This window comes from Juglans regia, chromosome 9, assembly GCF_001411555.2.
Source record: "Juglans regia cultivar Chandler chromosome 9, Walnut 2.0, whole genome shotgun sequence".
Classification (NCBI taxonomy): Eukaryota; Viridiplantae; Streptophyta; class Magnoliopsida; order Fagales; family Juglandaceae; genus Juglans; species Juglans regia.
In genome coordinates, this window is record NC_049909.1 from 17,638,026 (window position 1) to 17,658,629 (window position 20,604).

The 20,604-nt window shown below is 34.7% G+C and overlaps 3 protein-coding genes across 3 annotated transcripts; 2 read left to right on the plus strand and 1 right to left on the minus strand.

Moving 5' to 3' along the window:
- The first annotated feature begins 1,456 nt into the window (after nucleotides 1-1,456).
- On the plus strand, nucleotides 1,457-5,438 carry LOC109014282. The gene is made up of 5 exons (XM_018996690.2): nucleotides 1,457-1,609; nucleotides 2,376-2,485; nucleotides 3,642-4,270; nucleotides 4,992-5,100; nucleotides 5,194-5,438. The coding sequence occupies exons 1-5, from the start codon at nucleotides 1,535-1,537 to the stop codon at nucleotides 5,231-5,233; spliced, it is 963 nt and encodes a 320-aa protein (XP_018852235.1). The 5' UTR covers nucleotides 1,457-1,534; the 3' UTR covers nucleotides 5,234-5,438.
- Nucleotides 5,439-5,967: 529 nt separating this feature from the next.
- Nucleotides 5,968-9,184, minus strand: LOC109014281 (uncharacterized protein At1g32220, chloroplastic-like). The gene is made up of 7 exons (XM_018996689.2): nucleotides 8,932-9,184; nucleotides 8,424-8,517; nucleotides 8,254-8,342; nucleotides 8,042-8,097; nucleotides 7,296-7,442; nucleotides 6,851-6,976; nucleotides 5,968-6,470 (listed from the first exon to the last, which is right to left on the minus strand). The coding sequence occupies exons 1-7, from the start codon at nucleotides 9,027-9,029 to the stop codon at nucleotides 6,190-6,192; spliced, it is 891 nt and encodes a 296-aa protein (XP_018852234.1). The 5' UTR covers nucleotides 9,030-9,184; the 3' UTR covers nucleotides 5,968-6,189.
- A 3,843-nt stretch (nucleotides 9,185-13,027) lies between these two features.
- On the plus strand, nucleotides 13,028-15,556 carry LOC109014280 (dolichyl-diphosphooligosaccharide--protein glycosyltransferase subunit DAD1). The gene is made up of 5 exons (XM_018996688.2): nucleotides 13,028-13,175; nucleotides 13,268-13,315; nucleotides 13,845-13,932; nucleotides 14,888-14,931; nucleotides 15,293-15,556. The coding sequence occupies exons 1-5, from the start codon at nucleotides 13,092-13,094 to the stop codon at nucleotides 15,374-15,376; spliced, it is 348 nt and encodes a 115-aa protein (XP_018852233.1). The 5' UTR covers nucleotides 13,028-13,091; the 3' UTR covers nucleotides 15,377-15,556.
- The last annotated feature ends 5,048 nt before the right edge of the window (nucleotides 15,557-20,604 follow it).

The following is a 20,604-nucleotide window of genomic DNA, read 5'->3' on the forward strand; positions in this document are numbered from 1 at the left end:
TTTTTTTATATTTTTTAAAAATATTTAAAGTGTTTAAAAAAATGATTGAAAAAAAAGCAAAAAAAAAAAAAAAAAAACATTTGCCTTTCGGTAGAAGATTTCGGTGGAAATCTTCTGTGAGTGTAGAAGTTCTCTTTTACAAATCCCAATTTCTCCGCAAAAATATTTCTTATGGGCCCATCTCTTTCATAAAAGACAAACAATCACATCAGCTTTTTTTTTTTCTCAACAATTTCATAGAATTTAAGGAAAATTTTAAGTTGCGTTTAGGTATCAAAATCTGAAGTGATAAATCATTTGAATTGATATATAAATAATAATATTTTATAAATTTTATTAAAATATATTTAAATATAAATAAATTGAGATATTAATTGAATATATGAAATGTATTAGGAAATGAGTTTAATTTTTTTATAAAAAATTTTAAAAATAATTAATTATATTAATAATTAACTTAAGATAAAGGCTCACTCTTAACAACCAAGCACCGCCTTAATTAAGGCTAAACGCTGCTTAAATCATTCAATGATTCCATTGACCAGTACTGGATTTGTCGCTTTGGACCGAATATGATGCAGAGAGCCTCGGGGGCCCAGTGCTCCTCAATCGCATTCTTGTAAGTTGTGATCAAATTATAAACTTACTTCTCAAGTCTCAACTTAAAACTTTAGAAAAAGTCTACTCCAAAGCCGGTTTCTTCTCCTACTCCACACACCAGCTGACGTAGCAAACTGGATTTAAATGAAAACAGTCTAGTCTTGTCCAACCCACTTCCCTCTTTTATCCTTCTCCTTTTGAGTTCTCTTTTCTCGTGTTTCCTCTCTAGTTTTACAAACACACCAGCTCTCTTTCTCTAGCTTTCTCTCTCTATATCTCTCTCTCGTTCTTTCGTCTACAGATTCTCAATGATATAAAAAAAAATTTACAATTAGTTTTGCTCCCTTCAGAACAAGAAAAATGGAGATAAACGGCCACCAATAGGTTCTTCTCCGAAAAAAAAGAGTTCATTTTTCATTAAAAAAAAATCTCCAAGTATAATGTTAAGATGTGATTCTTTCTTTTGATGCGAATCTTGCCCTTGTTTTGGCGATGAACTTTTACAATTTTGAATGGGTAAAACGCACGTCTTCACATTTTTTAATGCAATTCTTCACCTAGGATGATTCGGAATTTGGGAGTTGGGGCCCGAGTAAAGTGTAGGAGAAATTTCAACAAGTAAAACGTAAGTCTTGAAAAAAAAAAAAAAAAAAAAATTCCACCTCAGCCAGGTGTGTGGTGTTGGAAAAATAAAGGGCTTGAGAGTAGAATTACTCAAAACTTTAATGGCTACGAGAGAGAAATATTATTTGTCCTTTAACAAGGTTCTGAAGGGAATTTTCACAAACCACGGGACTAAAATGCAATTTCGTGTTGTTTCTTTTGCTGGGCCTGGGCCCGGGCCCTGTTTCAGGGATGTAAAGGAAGAGGGGAAGGGTTTTGGCTGGAGAGAGCGCGCCTCTGCAAGTCACTCGGAGAAGAACGATTAACAAACATGGGGAAGGAAGGTGACTTGTGGGATGATTCCGCTCTCACGCGCGCCTTCGACGACGCCATATCCAAGTACAAGGTACTCTCTCTCTCTCTCTCTACACATGAGCGTGCACTCAGACTAACAAATATATTTGCATTGCTCAAGCACGGTACCTTTTCATAATTCAGAACTAAATTCGTTGTTTTGGAAATATTTGATGTTCCTTGCAATCATAAGATATATATAACCCATACTTGGCTGTGGGACTACTTGAAATGGCTATGCTCTTTTACTTCTCCAAAAGAAGAAAGGTATGAGGAATTTACAGGAAAATTGATACCTTGGTGACATGGAGAGGCTGGTCATGATGAAAAACTAATTTTTATAACTTTTTATTCTGGTGGCATGCATGGGTGTCGCCCGGAAGTTATAGGCGTTAAAACAACAACGCTGTTACATAAAATGTGCTGGTGAAATTTGGATGGAGCAGATTACATGTGGTTCTAATATGTTTTTATAGTTATTGTTTTGAAATAAAAAATGACAGACTTAAGGTTACTTAGTAAATACACACACAGCAACCTTACAGACACCCCCTATGCTCTATAATGACGATGGGGAGAATGATGGATCAAACACACAGAAGAACGAAAAAGTAGATACTGTGTGATGACTGACAAACATACCAAAGAAGTGTGGAAATTGATGTTTGCTTGGAGAACTTACCATTTTTTTGGTTTTTATGTAAAATGTTAACTGATATTTGACCATACTTGTGTTTCAAAAACTCTCATTCTATTGAATTGCACCATAAATTTGATTGCAGTAATGTTATAATATTTCCAAATACTTTCTTTTCCAGAAAATGCATAGCAAGAAAGGCCATGATGCTTCAATTGACAGAGAAATGGATGTTAGCAGCACCGGGGAAAATGCCTCTGCTAATGTCAATGAAAGTCTTGAGGCTGGAAGGTTAGTATATAAATGTGGTAGACTCATCTAATATATTCTCCCTGTTGTCTACAAAATCATTGGAAATGTTTATAAATATCGGCAGCATGATGCCACAACTCAAATTCACACGTCCTCTGCACTACGCACTTAACGTGTACCACACTCAAAGACCCATCATATCCACACCCCAAAACAGATGGATACCCACTCCCCCTTTCCCAAAGGAAAATCTCCAAACTGCCAACCCATTTCCAGTTGAATCTATGGCTCAACCCTTATACAAGACTATAAGTCCTTGCTGCATGGACAAACCGCCCCCTGTTTGGGATCTCTTGTTCCTATTAATTCAACCAAATGGGACAAAGGGTTTGATCCTAAATGCCCAATTTCTTGTTCTTTAGGTCGGATTAAAAAATCTTGTTCCTCGAAGATTTGGTGCCAAGGGATTTTTTTTTTATTTATAAAAAAAAAAGGATTTGGTGCCAAAAGTCTGACCCATTGATGATTCTTACAAGGACACATGAGCGAGGGTATTGCTTCATCTACAGTTATGTCACTGATGACACAAACTGAGCGAGAGGGACTGAAGTCCATTTCAATGCTTGGTGGCTTATTGAGATGGCACTGGCCGATTTGAGCTTATCGCATAAGAATGCCTTGCAGCAGGTGCATGGATCATGCCAAGCCCTGGCTTGCCAACCAGGACCAACCCATGAGAATTTGTTATAGCCAATGTGGTACATGATGCCGTATGGATTTAGATTAGAAAATTTTTAGCAGTAGGAGGGATTGTACACAAAGCAAATAAAAGCAACACAAAAGGTTTAACATAGAGCTTATCATCTTTTGAAAAAGGTGAATGTACACTACAGTTCTTTGTCTCTAGGCTTTTGTATATATATCATGCATAACAACCCATTTTATTCTATTGTTTTATTTTCTTTGGGAAGTCGAATTTTTTTATTCTATTCTAATGCAAGATGAAGAGTTAAGTCGCACTGCAAGGCCCAAAACTAACCAACAATAGTTGGCATGCTCACATAAGCCCAAAACCAGATCATTACTAAACAATCTATTAGTTTTGTAAAGATCATTGTTTTTCTTCATAAACTTGTCGTATTTTTTGTATTTTTTTAAATGTATTTTCATTACCATCTTGTTTATTAAAAATTAGGGATGCAGATGAGAACAACAATGCTTCATCAAATACTGCAACAGACTTGGGAGAGACTAATATTTTCCTTGTTAAAGAAAATCTTTGTGTAGATTCTCATGCACCTGAGCCCTGTATAGATTCATTGAATAGTCTACAAAAGCAAGATGTGGAAAGTGCTGGTAAAGGCTATTCATCTTTTCATAATGCAGAAGATTATAATGAGGTACTCAACCAATATTATGAGCTTGAGGAGAAGAGGCAAAAGATTTTGGAGCAGCTTTATCAATTTGGTGGTTGGAATAACCAATATTCTGTCGAAGGTTCTGTTCCTGCTGCACAGTGGGGTAGTTCTTCTACGCATCAAGAATGTCCAGTTCCTACAAGCCAAGTGTCTCATTCAAATGCATTTTGTTCATGCTGCCCATATGTTTCTCAATGTTGCAAAGTTCCATGTATTTCATGTCCTGGCTGTTCTTTGGGTGGGATTTATGTTGGCAAGACTTGTTCTGATAATTCTGTGGTGACGGTTGCTGGAAGTTCTGGCCTTCTCGAAGATGGTAACATTGTCAAAACAGCAATGGGAGCTGCAGAAAAGGCAATATCTTCCATGATGACAAAAGTTTCTGGTGATTCTAATATAAATGAAGGTAAACATGGTTTTCTGAGAGGAAATTTTTGCATGAAAATCTTAATGATGTAATGGTTTATCAATGGTGCTATAATGAAAATAGCGGAAATGCAGGGTTAAAATGCTGCCATTTGAAATGTGACTACTAATTTATTTTGCCCAGAAACTAAACCTGTTGAGATGGCTTCTGTTTATAATTATATGAATTTGGCGATCTTGTTACCTCATCTGAACACCATTGGAAGTTATTGGGTTTTTAATTTCTCGATGTTGTTTCTTCGGGGTAATGTCACTCATTTTTCTGTTTTTTCTGATTTCATTTGTATCAATTGTTGGAATTAAATCTACTTTACTTTGTATCTTCAATTTGTTCATCTGTGTAATTGAAAGGGTTCTTGATGCTCATATTAGATAGTATTGCGTACTGCTGCTATCCTTTAAACAAATCAACACAGACTTGAATTAATGAGTAGTTTGGCTTTATCGGCATGGCATGACTTCACTCTTTGTGATATAAAGCATATGCTTCAAATGTTCCCAATATCTTAGTTCACTATTTCATGCTTCTCTCTTCCATTTGTGGGTCCATGATAAGAAGTGAATCCTGATTCCCACCCTTCCCTTCCATATGTCATGCTTACTTCTACATTTTTTTTTATTGTTTGGGCCAAATGCTTTCTGACTATACCCATTTGTGATATATTGTCTTATCGTATTGGTAACTCTCTCATGGAATGCAGAGCAAGAGAGTGCAAAAACTGAAGGGGAAACGTCTCAAAGTCCCATCTCCAAAACAGATCTTACTGATGTTTTAAACGCATGGTATTCTGCAGGCTTCTACACTGGCAAGTAAGTATCTAGTTAAGCTTTCCTTCTTTAGTTTGATGAAAACCTAGGTTCAATTACGTCTAATTTAAATACCTCAAACCGGCATTCTGATAGGTATCTTACTGAGCAGTCTATTGCAAAGAAACATGGCTAGCCATAGCCAGGCTTTCTCCAACAACGTCAAGCAGAGGCAAGCAGACCTCAGAGGCATTAAAATTTTTTGTCAATTGTATATCCAACGGATAGTATTTACGTTTATTCAAGGATCTGTTTGACTAAAAGCGCTATATCAAGCTTTTTCAGGGACTGAAATGCATCATCTGATCACTTGAGCTTATGCAGCACGGTATCTTTGTGCAGACATAGACCCCTTATTCTTTAACTAGGCGTAGTGAGAGTGCTTCAGGAATTCTGAGAATAGTAATAAAAAAGTAATGATAGAATATTAAATAGTAATAAAAAATAAGTAAAAAATAATAATAAAATAATAAATAGTAGTGAGAAATGTCAACTCAAGCTTTTAAAAAGATTATTTGGTTATTTTTTTTTCACTTGTCAGACATCAACTTCTCTTGTACCCAGCAAAAGAAAAACACGAATGCTAGACATGTTCTGCAGTTGTACAGAAAATAATGTATATTATATTATATATAATAAACTCTAAACAGCAGATTAGGTCGGATCAGCATCTAAAATGGGTCAAAAGTCATTGAAAATTCATCAAAACTCGAACGGATCTTTGTCAAATCATATCATCAAACTGGGTTGCCACAATCACAACCCTCTCCCACAAGCCCAACACACAGATGAACCAGGGTGGGGGGACACGAAGATTTGTGCTGAAATAGAAACGTTTGTGACACTATGCAAGTTACCAGACCTACAAGATATCTAAAATGAGTTATCGATAAAACTAAAATATAAAGTCGTTGCCTCAAAGACAGTTTGTATGTAAAATTTTCGAATCTTTACAATGTTTCGAGATATTTCATCCCCATGCAGGGGGGTAGGTAGCACCGTAGGCAGAACCAGGTGCAATGTGAATATATGCTATACCCAAAAACCTGCATGCTTTGTTAACCATATTTCATTCCATATGGAAAAGCTAAATCACACCCTCACTTTTTCTGCAGCTTCTTTGATTTGTTCAATTGTAAAAATGCCGAAGAAGTCGTCGTCTGAGATTGCATTGATGGCTGCAAGAGCAACATCATCGACACTAACAGGTGGAGCCAAAAGTAGATCAGATGCTGGAAGAGAACTCAGAGGTTTGGTGAAGTTTTCAGTAGCACGCAGAATTCTGTCCAGCGGTTCCCCTACCAAATCCAGAGGAATCTCAAAACCATCCACCCTCCTTTTCCCATAAATGAAGCCCGGTCTCAATACAACACCTGAAGTTAAAAATTTCACTATAAAATTAAAGAAGAAAACAGGTTTCTCTACGTATGAGAAGTATTTTTTTAATCTTGTTTAGAGTTCTTTTTTTTTTTTCAAAACAGCCCCGTGTAGCTCAATCAAGATTATGGAGAAAATTTTATGGACTATTTTCTATTAGTTGATTACTATCAAACTAGATAGATCAATAAGCAAGTCTGTTGATCAGCAACATCTACCGAACTCAACCTTCTCCCTGGACATGTTTATTTAATTAATTTGAGAGATGTTCATCATCCTAATTGGATGGTTCAAAGATTATTGCATCAATCGGTTGGAAATATTTTCCTTGCAAGTTTCTACTTTGGGACAGAGAGAAAGACATGTTATAAATTACCAGAGTTGGGGTATTTGGAAAGAACCTCTGACTCCGCTTTCCTCTTTCCCGTGAAGTATCCAGATGAAAGTAAAAATGATGGTAAATTGTAATCATGCACTGAGATCAATACAAACTTGGGAACCCCTGCCAGGGAAAGTGGAGAAAGCGTGAGTTGATATCCCTCCAAGCATGACACTATTAAATATCAAGATGCCCTTCATACAACATTGAGAAATATCAGAAACATGAGAATGACAGAAGAATATTTTTTTTTTTTTTAATTTCCATTAAACAACAGCGGTATCATATTTCCACAACTTCTGTAATCTATTATGCTCCAGGTGATTGCCTAGAAATCAAGATTTCAGAAAATAAGTAAATGTTACATCATTATGCCAACTCCAACCTATAAATTGTTAGTGAGTTTGGCTTGTGATAATTTACGCAATGGACATTTTCTTACCATAATCCTTTGCAGCATTCACAGCCACAACATTAGCCTCTCCATTAATCCTTTTCATCTGTTCCTCGCTACCAAAACCTCCTAGGGTTGAAATCACTGCAGTTGCCCCAACCAGCACTTCATCCCAATTCACATAGAAAACATCTCCTGCACAGCATGGATTTCATTTCAACAAACAAACAAAATCTGCAATCATGGAAAATTAAGCCTATAATTTCGAAGGAAAAGCTTGAGTAAAGCTAAGTGGGAGGAACACAAGTGATTGTAGTTCCGTAATGAGTTGCATTATGGACTACAAGGGTTGTGTTTCATTACATAGACACGAGGATTGCTGATTGAACTATCTTCTCTTATTTATTGAAAGAACAATTAAGTTACCAGTATGAGACAAATTCTGGAATTACATAATGGTACATTTTCTTCTGAGGCAAACACCGGGTTTGTTCTCTTAAGCTCTGCATGAGACTGACATTCTTTCATTCCGCTAGTTCTGAAACCCTTATGCAGGTATTGAACTAAATTCTTGTTTATAAGTAACATAAAAAAAGTGCAAGGGGCACTACCAAGTACACCAGGACTAATTTTTTTTTTTATGAGTATACTTAAGTTACACTGGGACAATACATAGGAAAATGCCTAACTAAGTATTGAACTAAACTATGAAACAAACACTTGAATGATGTCTCACAAATTGGATTAATTTACACCATGAAAACCATTCTGGGGGTATAAAAAATGTTCTGTACCTGCTACCCAATTTACCTGTTCAACCCATGAACTTGGATAAGTAGGACGGCCCGACCTGTGAGATAGAAAAAATTTGCAAAAAACAAAAAAAAGGAAGTAAATAAAGTAAAGAGAAGATCGACCAATGCCAATAAATTTCTTTACCAAGAGTGGCTTACAATTCTGCATGATGAGAACAAAAAAATTAGATTAAAATGTGTTTCCCGTTTACCTGCTTAGGCTTATGACCTCTATGCCCTTTGACACCGCAGCCTTGCATATAGCAGAACCGACAAAACCGTTTCCTCCTAAGACAACAATCTACTAAGGAAAGCATCTTGATGAGAAGTCTCCTAATAAGTAGCTAAAACACACATTTTGCATGGGACAAGGTCAGCATACCCTTTCGGTCTTAACATCAGCTACAACGTCTATTGTAGCAGGATTAGAGTCATCCCTTCCAGTTACTTCTGCGTAGCTGCATCTGACACCAAACCTAAGCAAAATACCATTCAGCAGAGGAAAAATATTTAAAGATAGTTAATGACAACATCCTCAGCTTCAAATCACAATACAGACTACTTCTACATGATAGGGGAAAAAACATAAAACAAAAAGGAACAATTCAAAGATCGTTTGGATATAATAAGCTGAACTTTAGGACTAATTGTACGGAAATGTCATTCATTCATGGAAATTAGGTCTCTAACCTGATGATTAGTAGTTCACCCAAGAAAACAAAAGAAAAACAACATTTTTCATCAATATCACAAGCTCAAAAGCAATTCCAAATTAGTAGAAAAAAATTAACATGTCAACCACGAATTATAAGGTTTTGAAGTGTGTGTGTGTGTGTGTGTGTGTGTGTGAGAGAGAGAGAGAGAGGGAGAGAGAGAGAGAGCATGCATGCCGGTTCTGAAAATGCGAGGTGGGGCGGGTACGGAAAGCAGCTGTGGTGCGAGAGGAAGGGAGGGAAGGAACGGCATTGAAGAAGAGAAAAGATGCCATCTTGGAGACTAAAATCTGCGCAGTTATCCGTTGAGGTGAGTAGAGGAGGTGTATGATTGGATTCGCAAACACTCTTCAGTCTTCGCAGTCTTCGCACAGAAATCTCTCTTTCGACTTTCGAGTACCTCCCGGCCCGAAATATGACCGAATTTCCTAAACATTTCTCTTTTTAAAACCAATTAGCAAAATATTTTGGGTGGTGCTAGAGCGATAGTCGGTTTCGTTTTTGTTTTGTTTTGTTTTTTGTTTTGTTTTGTTTAAATCTTATTCCTACGAAGCATTTTTTATGTGTTTAAAAAAATTATAAAAATATAATATTAAAATATATATATACATATATAAAAAAACAAATCTTAAAAAAATAAAGATAAAATCGGTAGTCTCATATTAAAGATTCAACCATTATTTCAAAAATTTTAAATTTTTGGATACTAATTTGGTTAACGTTTTAACCATTAAGATCATAATATCTTACAACACTTGCGAACTTGACGTTCACAACGGCCCACTCTATTGATATTAATCTGATGGTAATTCTTTTTTTTTATGACTTTACTCATCTATTAGTATTCAATAACTTAACACTATACACATACATAATATCAAGATATTTTAATTTAATCTATAAGTCACACTCTCCGTGATTTTAACTCGTGACTTGGTTTTTACTTTGATATAAATTGTTAAATACTCAATCATTAATCTAAAAATACTAAGACTATTAGATATTAATTTGATTAAATTCTTAACCGTCATAATTATAACATCTCGTAAAAATATCATTTCCCATGTATTTTTGAGTGATGAGAAGTCAGGAAAGGTAATTTATTTATTTTCTAGAAAGCTATCTTTTTGTACTTGGATGGAAGTGATAAAAACAAATTAAAATTATTAAAAAATAAATTATATATATTTTTGTGTTAGATTCCATTGCTATTTGTATTTACGGTTTTTAACAAACGAAAGGTGCAAAATTATCAAATGAATTGTACCTTATACCGATAAAAAAAAAAAAATTATACCTTATATATATATATTTTTTAGAGTATTAAAAATGTATAGCCCCTTAAGAATGTTCAGCACATACATATAATTTATTGAAGAAGATACAATTTAAGGGTGCTACCCGACCTTGGGGCGGGGTCGACCTCTTTCTATACCCAGCCCCTGCATGGGCGGGGGTGGTGTTTACACTCCTGCAACCTGTTCGCACATCTAGGGGCAGACCCCTTCTCCATCTGCCCTTAGTCCACTGTCATCCATGACTGTCCTAGACAAAAAAACACAAAAAAAAAAAAAATCAAACATATGGTGAAAAATGAAAATCATCTCAATAGTGAACAAAGTTACAAAATCATCTCAAATCTACAACAATACACATCAAAAATCAAAACTAGCAAAAACAAAAACTGAAACACAATACATTCCTAGAGACTTAGATCAGAGGAAAGAAAAAAAAAAAGAAGAAGAAAACCAAAACGTTGTTGGATTCTCGCTGCGCTACTAGAGAGGAAAGAGAGAGAGGGGAGAGAGAAGGTGCTGATGCGGGCTGCGACGATTGCAAGAGGGAGAGAGGACAGTTGTGCAAGGTCAGAGAGAGAGAGAGATGATTACATGGGGAAGGCAATCCTCAACTTAAGTTGTGTTTGGATGTTGAAGTGAGTTGAGTTGAGTTGAGATGATAAAATATTGTTAGAATATTATTTTTTAATATTATTATTATTTTGAGATTTGAAAAAATTAAATTATTTATTATATTTTGTATTGGGATTTAAAAAAATTGTAACGATGAATTGAGATGAGTTGAGATATCCTTTCTCCAAAATACGCTATTTTGGCATCCGTCAAACAAAAAAAAAAAAAAAAAATTTTGTTACCAAAATGACGTTGTTTAACGAAATTTCTTATATATATATATATATATATATATATATATATATATATATATACTAGGTTAGAGCACGTGCTCGTTTGCCTAGTTGGGCTAAACAAGAATTTTACAAAAATAATATGGTTTGTTAAAAAAAAAAATTGATTAATAAATAATTTAATGCATAGAGATAAAAAAGAAACTTTAGCAAATATCTTTGGATAATAATAGGTCGGTAAGTATAATAATTACATATTTAGATACATTAAAAAATAAAAAGATTAGTTCAAAATTAAAGTCAAGATACATTAAAATAATATAGACAAATAAAAATAACATCATTACCGCCACAATAAATACTACCACCGGTCCGCCACACTAAAGAACGCATAACCAATATTTTAACATCTAAGCATAAAGTAATTAAATAAATATATAAAGTAATTACAATCTGTTTATAAAGTAGAAGTGCAACAGTATAGAATTAAAACAGACCATAAATTAATGCAAGTTTAGTGAATAAGCAACCATTAAAACAAACCCAGTTAATTCAAACCATATGGCTTTCAGTGATAAACCAGTTAATTCAAACCCAATTGCACTAACAAAATTCACCTACCCGATTTAAAACAAAGCTCATTAAAAAAAAAAAAAACTTGTGGGAATTAAAGCCCACGAAAATACTATTTTTAACACACTTTGTTAAAGCTTTGTGTAAGCTAAGCTTCTATTGCACCTCTTCCAAACACCAGTTATCCCCTGTTTAGAATAATTAATTTTAAGTAATACTACATACAATCGTGGAATGCACAAATACCATATAGTCGTTTTGAAAAAGAGTAGAGTTTATTATTAAAAAATTAATTTCTTTTCATGTAGGTCATGTATTTATTCACTTTTTTTTAAAGTAACTGCACGGCGTTTGTACACTCACGACTGCAAATATCATTTCTCCTCTTACTTAGATAATCTTTACTTGATTTTGGAGATGCAACTTGACAATTGGGCTCCGAAACTTGCATGGTGTTGATTTGAAGAAGCAACTGTAACATAAAAGGTTCAGAATGGCCTCGATGCTTAGAGTACTTAATAGTGGTAAGAGTTCATATCTAAGCATATCAAGAGATGGCATTGGCAGAGACTTTGACCTCATCGATGGCTTGAACATCCGACGGGCATGCTACGTTGCTATCATTTACATTCACAAAATCACCATTGCACCTGAAAATATGTTTACCTTATGAGGGACTTAAATTATTAAAATTTAGATATTATACCATCAATCAATAAAAAAAATTAAAACGTTTAAATGATATATAAATTATATTTTTATTCATTTTTTGTTTTCTTAGAGAAACAAGTGACAATATATTATTAATGTGACTGAAAATTGAACGTATGGAAATTAAAATAAAAACTTATATTTAATATATTTTATATTTAATAACATAAGATGTCATGTAATTAAAATTTAAGACTTGTATAAATAATTTTCAACAATATAGTTTATAATAAGATAAAAGTAATAATTTTGCAAGAGAATTTAGATATTTATTTTTGAGTAGTGCTATATAACATCTATTGTAGTAGTGCACACAATGCACACACTACAATCCACTAATTTTTTCTCTCCATATGGATGGTTAGGATGATGCCACATAGAATGTACAAAGTAGCTGGTCCTAAATAATGACTTCTCTTAAGATTATTTTTTTATTTTTTTCTCAACTAATATGTAGTATAAGACTGCTAAGTAGAAGAAATCTTGAACAATATATCATTTAGACCAATTTCTTTGATAGGGCAGGTTTGGTAACTAAAACAAAACATAAAATTCTCATCTCATCTCATCTCATCATTACACATTTTTCAAATCTCCATACAAAATATAATAAACAATTCAACTTTTTCAAATCTCAATACATATTTTTCAAATCTCAAAACAATAATAATATTAAAATATAATATTTTAAACTTTAAAAAAAAACACAAAATTCTCATCTCACCCCCCAAACCTACCTTAGATAACCAAACCCAGCCAGTAACTTTTAGTGTAGGCCCATGGCGTTCCTTCCGGGCCGGGCCCGGGCCGGAAGGGCCCGGAACATGATAAACTGGAGGGTTTTCCTTTCCACTTTGCTCTGAATCTTGTACTGGTAAGCAGTGAATCGAAGAGCAAGGTTTTGCTTGCGATGGCGAGATCGACGAGCAAGGACGCCCAAGCCCTTTTCCACTCTTTCCGTTCTGCTTATGCAGCTACCCCCACTAATCTCAAGGTCCCCCTCCCCCCTCTCGCTCTCTTTCTCAATTTCTCTTCATAGAGGCTATAAAAGTTTAAGATTTTAACCCGAATCGTATTCTTCTGCAGATCATCGATCTCTATGTCGGTTTCGCTGTCTTCACTGCCCTCATCCAGGTACTCTACGGCTCAATGTATTCATATATGTATGTTTTCAATGTGTGTGTGTATTTGTGCGTATGGAATTGGTTTATAGATCTCCCAGGCCAATGAATTAGTGGTTGTATGAGGGCTTTTGTTTCGCTAGCTCACGATTACCTTTCTATTGCTTGAATAATCCAACTTCCAAAGCCTCCTTTGATGCAAGGCTACAGATCGTTTTTAGGAAGGATTAGTATTCAATTGAATCAAATCTTAGTTCTCCAATTTTAGATGCACTGAGTTAAATTATTTTGAATTGCTAGATACACTAAGTCAAATTTCATATATTTGTGGCTGATCATGCTCGTTTAGATTTCCTCGTTGCTCTATTATTGATCTGCAATCTCTTTGTTCATAACCCCTATATATTATGGCTGTGGTATATCATTTCTTGTTCCAGCCTTTTATTTTCACAGCCAAAGCCTATCAGAGATAAGATTTTAACTGCTTCTAGATTTTTTGTGGACCGGTCCTGACATGGTTTAAATCTAATGCTGATGACCAGATAGCTTACATCGCTATAGTTGGATCATTCCCATTCAACTCATTTCTTTCCGGCCTACTTTCTTGCATAGGGACGGCAGTCCTTGCTGGTAAGCAGAATATTTAGTTTACATTTTTCTTGTGAGGAGTGAACCACATAAAGAGAGGGAAGAAACTTATTTGCAATCCTGGTAGTTGGAACTCCCTGCTGAACCATGACTTATATTCAGTTGGAACTGCCATGCCCTCAAATAATATCTAGTAAGGCGAAGTAGTGTTGGTGACAGATTTCTGTTGTACATTTTTCTCAAGCATGCTCCACTTTTTTGCTCATATGTACTTCATTACATCCAATCTGCATTGTGTGCTGATTAGATAGTTCCAGAACTGGTCTTATAATTCAGTCTTGAAAGCCCAGGCATGGAGTTCTCAATGAAATAGGTAATGCCAACCCTAATAACCTGCTCAAATATATTGTCTAGAGCCAAAAGAGAAGACATTGTGGAAACTAGTCCTGTAAGTTATAGGCTGTATGAAGGCACTGGACATTGGTATCTGTCAAAATGATCTTATTATTGGAAGGCTGGTGAGAAACTTATTTGATGCTTCCTTTAAGGCTTAGAAATCATATTTTTTTATTGCTGGAAGGGCTGTAAGAAACTTGATACATACATGCATGCATGCAGAATACATATATGCATATATGCACACACACACAAACATATATATATATATATATATCTTATTTGCATTGAGGGTCGTATTTAAGTAGGACAGTTTAGGGGTGGAAGGAGATGGTCAGAAAAGGCACCATAGAGATAACAAAGGCTGAAGTAATTACAAATGGAGTAATGTGGTCTAAAATAAATAGAGAGAACAACTGTTTCAATTAAAAGGCAAAATAGTAGGTGTTGAGAAATTTGACTTGCGTGACCTTTGCATGGTTGTGAACACATGGAAGTTTTAAAAAAAGCCACCTCGCAGGGTGGCAGGAATTCCTGCTCTCTTTGCTGTGGGTTTTTTTGCCCCCTTTGGTCCGAGGCTGATTGGTTTCATTTTCTGCAGTTTGCCTTCGCATCCAAGTGAACAGAGAAAACAAGGAATTCAAGGTAAATTTGTTTCATTCTTGAAATTGTTTCCTTTTGTGCTCTGATTGTTACTTAAGAGAGCAGAGTAAAGAAATTTGAATGCAACTTGTCGTAGGAATTTAAAATTTAGTGTGGTTCGGTTATTGGTACAGTATTTTGGAATCCAACTGAATTCAGACTTGCAGTATTTCTCAAAAATATATAATTCCCATCCCTCTTTGCCCCCCTCCCATCCTGCACCTTTCCGCTCTAGCAACCCCTGAGAGATGCAAAATTGGAGTAACTATGTAGATTTTAATGATCTTGATAACATTCATTCTTACTTGCTTATAAAAAAACACATTGATTCTTACTAGTTGTCATATGTTACACCAAATTGCAGGACTTACCGCCGGAGCGTGCTTTTGCAGATTTTGTTCTGTGCAATTTGGTGCTTCATTTGGTTATTATGAATTTCCTGGGATAAATTGCAGTCTTTGGGTGTTCTATAATCCTTTTATTGAACTTCTATAACTAGAGACGCCCATGAAGTTGGTTTTTTTTTCCCGTGAATCTGCAGCAATTTTTGTTAGTTTGTAACTTCTGGAGCATACTTATTTATGACTTATTTATGAAAAATGGATTTATATCAGAAACTTTTCGCATCCCCCTTTTTTATTCCTCAATACTCTTGATACTGAGCATCTTCGATGTCACTTTAATAATAAATTCATTACCAAATCGATGTCACTTTAATAATAAATTATATATTTTGTATCTTATTTTGGGTTGAGCTTAAATCCCAGGGTTCGGGCCTCGGGGTGCGGAGGGGGCAAGCCTGGGCCCAGAATGCCTCCGCTCTCCCGCATCGCCCAGGTGGGGCCAGGGCAGGACCCCCCCGCCCAACCCTTGTTCGTTATTGCTCTTGGGACAAAGAGCTTACTAATGCTTGTCATGTTGAGAAATAATTCTACATTGACTGTGGATAAGGTTTTGGACATACTTGTCATATTGAGAAATAATCTCTCACGTGCAGGCCAGTATTTTTTTTTATCTTTGTCACGGGATAAGTAGTGTGGACTCCCATTCGTCCTGTGCAGACTCTGATACTATGAAGAAATTAATGGACTTAATTCATCTCATAAAACAGGTTCTACAAGAGAGGATTGCTCATTGCTTATAAACATGTCCAAGACTTTGTCCATAATCAATGTGGAATTATTCCTCAACATGTCAATCATGATTTTAACTTAACCTTGGGAGATTGCAATCATGTTATTTATTTATTTTACTCGTCATATATTTTTTTATGGAGGTAGTGTTTATCGATTTGGTTATTATTTGGAAATCCAAACTTAAATTAGAAGAATGTTTGGATCTTATAATATTTATTGTTTATTTAACATTTGTTCAAGAGACATGTACTTTTACCTCAAACAAAAAAGAAAAGAAAAAAAGAGGCATATACTTTAGTAATAGTAAATATTTTAACGTCTTCATGTTATGTCTATCCACTCCTAATATAGATTAAAAATCAGAACAATAATTATAAGAGATGCCAATCCCTTTGAATATCATGCTGCGTTGCTTTTTATCTTTCCATTCCAGCGAAGCTATCTGGCCTATATTAACAGCCATGTGTGTAAAACTCTCGCCCAATTCATACGTCGGTCCTCATCCTTTCTTCTCCAATTGTCATGCCACTCCTCTGAGGTGCTTGTGTCACCCATTGTTTTATTGGGAAAGGAGGAGATGACGATTGGTGCTGAGGTTTTAATGCTGCAGTACTGAAACGTTACAAGCTTGTGAGAATCTAGCAGCTTCACTTACACTTCCTACAACTACAGTGTGAATCGAAGATGAAAGGGGTAGTAGTACTTACCATCAACAAACACTTCCTCCTCAATTTTAGATAATACACTCTTTACACTGCTGATATGATAGAATTTAATTTATAACATAGAAAAATGTGTTTTTTCACATCAGTTTGTAAATAAAAATAACGAAGTAATCTCAAAATAAAAATGTCCCAATAATTTGTTTTTTATTGCTCAATGTTCCATCTCGCAAGCAATTTCAAATGAAACATTTTAAATGTTTTCATGTTAATAAGGGATGAATCTTGAGCCATACACTGGTGATAAAGTTATTTGGTAAATATCTCAATCAACCATCGAATCAATTAACGATTAACTCCCTATGCAAATTTGGGCAAACCGAACTCTCTACCAATTGATGAACTATGAATTTGATTAGATGTTAAGTTAAAAAAGACCGAAAAAATCATCCCGGAAGGTTTGAATAGTGAGTTGAGTTGAACTTCTTTGCGGGAAGGGGTTGTTCCACCACTCTCTCAATAAGAGATGCAATCAATTAAGTCCAATTGAACTTCTTTGTCAAACTCGGTTACATTCTCTTCACTTCTCACTCTTTTTCCAAGACCTTTCTAAATACTCTATCATGTTGGCTCATAATTTTTTCTCTCTCTATTTCTAGTTCCCAGGACTTTCTTATTCTTTTGACCTTTCATGTTTAGGTGTATGATCTCTTGACTACTCGCTGTGTACTTGGATAACAGTACCCTTCTGTTCTTTAATAAAAACTACCTATATAAAAATAAAAAAGAAATCTCACTCTTGGGTAACACCTTTCATGTTTAACAATATGTTGTTGTACACTGTGTTATATTTCATTTACTTTGGTTTGGTGTATTGTAATCCAGGGGCTTTCTTCTTGGACATAATTTTGCAATTCAACCAAATGGCTGCTGGCCCTGCAAAACAAGTTGTATTCAGTGCGAGAGGAAGCCTATCTCTCCATATCCAATGACTTGATGGAAGTTCTATCATCTCTCACCTTGTCTTTTTTTCTGCATATGTTCTGGTGCAACTGAATTCATCGATCAGAAACTGGAACTTTCAAAAGTTCAATTTTACAGCATCAGGCACTGGAGGGAAGATCAGTTTCAAGCATTTGCTGTACAGATTAGGAGTGTAACCGGTCTGATTTGGTCCGATTTTGGACAAAATTGACAAGTTGGAAAGCAAAGCTTCTTTTTCAAGCAGGACGCACTACTCTCATAAGAATGGTTGCTAGTTCAATGCCTTCCTATATCATGTCCTCTATATTGATCCCAAAAAATGTTGTTAGTAATATTGATCGAACTTTCATGAAATTTTGGTGGGGTTTTCAGAAAGAAAAATCTCACAATCTAACACTCAAATCCTAAAATTCCATTTGTAAACCAAAGTCTATGGGTGGATTGGGTGTTAGACTAGTCTCTAATTTTAATCAAGTTTTCCTTTAAAAAATTGGATGGCAGATGATCATCAATGTTAATGCCATTTGGAGTAGAGTTCTTGCAGGGAAGTACTTGAAAGGAACTTCCTTTTTAATACCAATCAAAAATCCACTGATTCATGGATATGAAAAGGAATTCTTAAGGAAAAAGACTTTCTAAAGAAAGGACTATGATTTCAGATCAATAATGGAGTGAACACTCGAGTATGGAATGATCCTTGGATTCCTAACAACCCAAGCTTCACTCCAATTCAAAAAGACATAAATACTCCAAAAGCCCCCATTCTTAGAGTTTCATAATTAATGATGGAAGAACCTAAGAGATGAAATATCATCCTTCTTCATGCACTCTTCAATCAAAGTTCAGTGAATGAGATATAAAAAATCCCTATTGCTCAGTAAAGCTTCCATACTCTCATTGATAAATCTGTTTGAACTTATCACAATTCTGGTTTGTTTAGTATAAAGTCAGCCTATGCTGCCATTAGTTTATCTCATGACCATAATAGGATAGATAATAGCATCATTTAAGCTGACATGTGCAAAACTCTTTGGAAACTCAAAATTCAGGATAGGCTTAAATTCCTCTGTTGAAAATTTTTTAATAATATCATTCCAATTCGATCTCGCATTAAGAATTTTGTGAATCTTGAAAGCATAAACTGTCATGTTTGTAATACTGGTGAAGAAACTCAATCTCATATTTTCTTAAATTGCAGCTTTACTAGAATTTTGTGGCTTCACTCCCCTTGGCCATTAAATATTTCCTCTTATGCTGAAAATGACACTAGCTTGTGGATTAATTACATCCTTGACCCATCTAGAACTTTAGGAATTTCCATAGAGGAAGAACATTATTTTCAAATTTTTGCAATTGTGGCTATGGATAGTATGTGGTTCCTTAGAAATAAAGTCATTCATGAAGATTTCAAATCTAACTTATTTGATTTTATATCTTCCACTAAAAAGATTTTCAAAGATCATTGTGATGTTTGGGACAATTTGCATATTAATTCTAGTAAACAATGGGGAATTTTGCCAAAGGAACAATGTCTAGTCACCTTTGATGTTGCGGTCAGACAAAATGGAAGCACTGCGACAACTGTATGTTGGACAACATCAAGATCCATTCTCTTTGTTATTACAAAGCATCTCAACAATTAGAATTCAAATCATGGGGAAGCAGAATCAATGCTTATGGGAGTGAAAGAAGCCAAAGAAAGCAAGATTGGAAAAATTGTGATTGTAGGAGATTCTCTCAATACTCTCCAAGCAGTGAAGAATTCTACTTATATCCCTGACTGGAAAGTGCAACCAGTAATACATGACATCAGGCTTGTGCTAAAAAGCTTTGAGAAATGGGAACTCAGGAAAATACATCGAGATGAAATTGATGCACGCATTCAATTGCGCAATGGACTGCCTCCAAAAACATGTTTGGAAATATTCCACTTACTGCAATTCCACCTTCTTTATTAAGTTTTCATAGTGGGAATGACCCACCTTTTATGTTGTAATTTGGCTTGGCTGCTTAATGCAACAGACTTCTTTTTTTTTTATATATATATACCAGATGTTGTTTCTAGGAAAAAAAAAATCACAAACCTAATCACAAAACTCTAATATTACAAACACAATAAACATAATAACAAAAAATCCTAAATTTCAGATTCAAAAACCATAATATAGTAATATCATAAAACTCAATCACAAAAATCTCAATATCACGAAACCCAATCACAAAAATCATAATATCACAAAACGCAATCACAAAAGTCCTAGTTTGTAATTTAAAAAAAAAAAATTACCGTTGAGGGGCATTGGGCAGACTCGGCAGAGAGACAAAGTGAGGCCGAGAGAGTTGAGAGAAGAGAGAGCGAGGGACGAGAGAGTGAGAGACGAGGAGAAAGGGTGAGGCAGAGATGCAGCCGAGGGTCCGAGAGAGACAAAGTGAGACCAAGAGAGTTAGAGAAGTTCCAACTTTAGGGTTTAGACTTTAGTTATAGGGGAAATGACGCCGTTTCCCATTGATTTATTATAACTATATATATTTGTAATACATTTAATATATTATAGTCTATTAGACTATATAATTGTATTAATATTAGACTATTAGTATAGTTATATATTAGTATTAGTTATAAACTTTTAGTGATTTAGTATAACTATATTAGTATAAGTATAACTATAGTCTATATTAAACTATTAGTATTAGTTAAATAGTTATAGACTTATATATTAGTATAACTATATAATATATTAGACTATCTAATAGTGTTAATATTAGGCTTTTAGTATAGTTATATATTAGCATTAGTTATAAACTTTTAGTTATTTAGTATAACTAACTATAATCTATATTAAACTATTAGTATTAGTTAAATACTTATAGACTTATATATTAGTATTAGCTAT

Bases quoted from the DNA above. Each gene is read 5' to 3' on its own strand.
- LOC109014280 (XM_018996688.2), top strand. From the start codon at position 13,092: ATGGCGAGATCGACGAGCAAGGACGCCCAAGCCCTTTTCCACTCTTTC. The intron at 13,176-13,267 runs GTCCCCCTCCCC...ATTCTTCTGCAG, and splicing joins CTACCCCCACTAATCTCAAG to ATCATCGATCTCTATGTCGG. The intron at 14,932-15,292 runs GTAAATTTGTTT...ACCAAATTGCAG, and splicing joins GAGAAAACAAGGAATTCAAG to GACTTACCGCCGGAGCGTGC.
- LOC109014281 (XM_018996689.2), bottom strand. From the start codon at position 9,029: ATGGCATCTTTTCTCTTCTTCAATGCCGTTCCTTCCCTCCCTTCCTCT. The intron at 8,343-8,423 runs GTATGCTGACCT...TTTCCTTAGTAG, and splicing joins CTGATGTTAAGACCGAAAGG to ATTGTTGTCTTAGGAGGAAA. The intron at 8,098-8,253 runs GTAAACGGGAAA...TCTATCTCACAG, and splicing joins GAGGTCATAAGCCTAAGCAG to GTCGGGCCGTCCTACTTATC.
- LOC109014282 (XM_018996690.2), top strand. From the start codon at position 1,535: ATGGGGAAGGAAGGTGACTTGTGGGATGATTCCGCTCTCACGCGCGCC. The intron at 2,486-3,641 runs GTTAGTATATAA...ATTAAAAATTAG, and splicing joins GAAAGTCTTGAGGCTGGAAG to GGATGCAGATGAGAACAACA. The intron at 5,101-5,193 runs GTAAGTATCTAG...GCATTCTGATAG, and splicing joins GCAGGCTTCTACACTGGCAA to GTATCTTACTGAGCAGTCTA.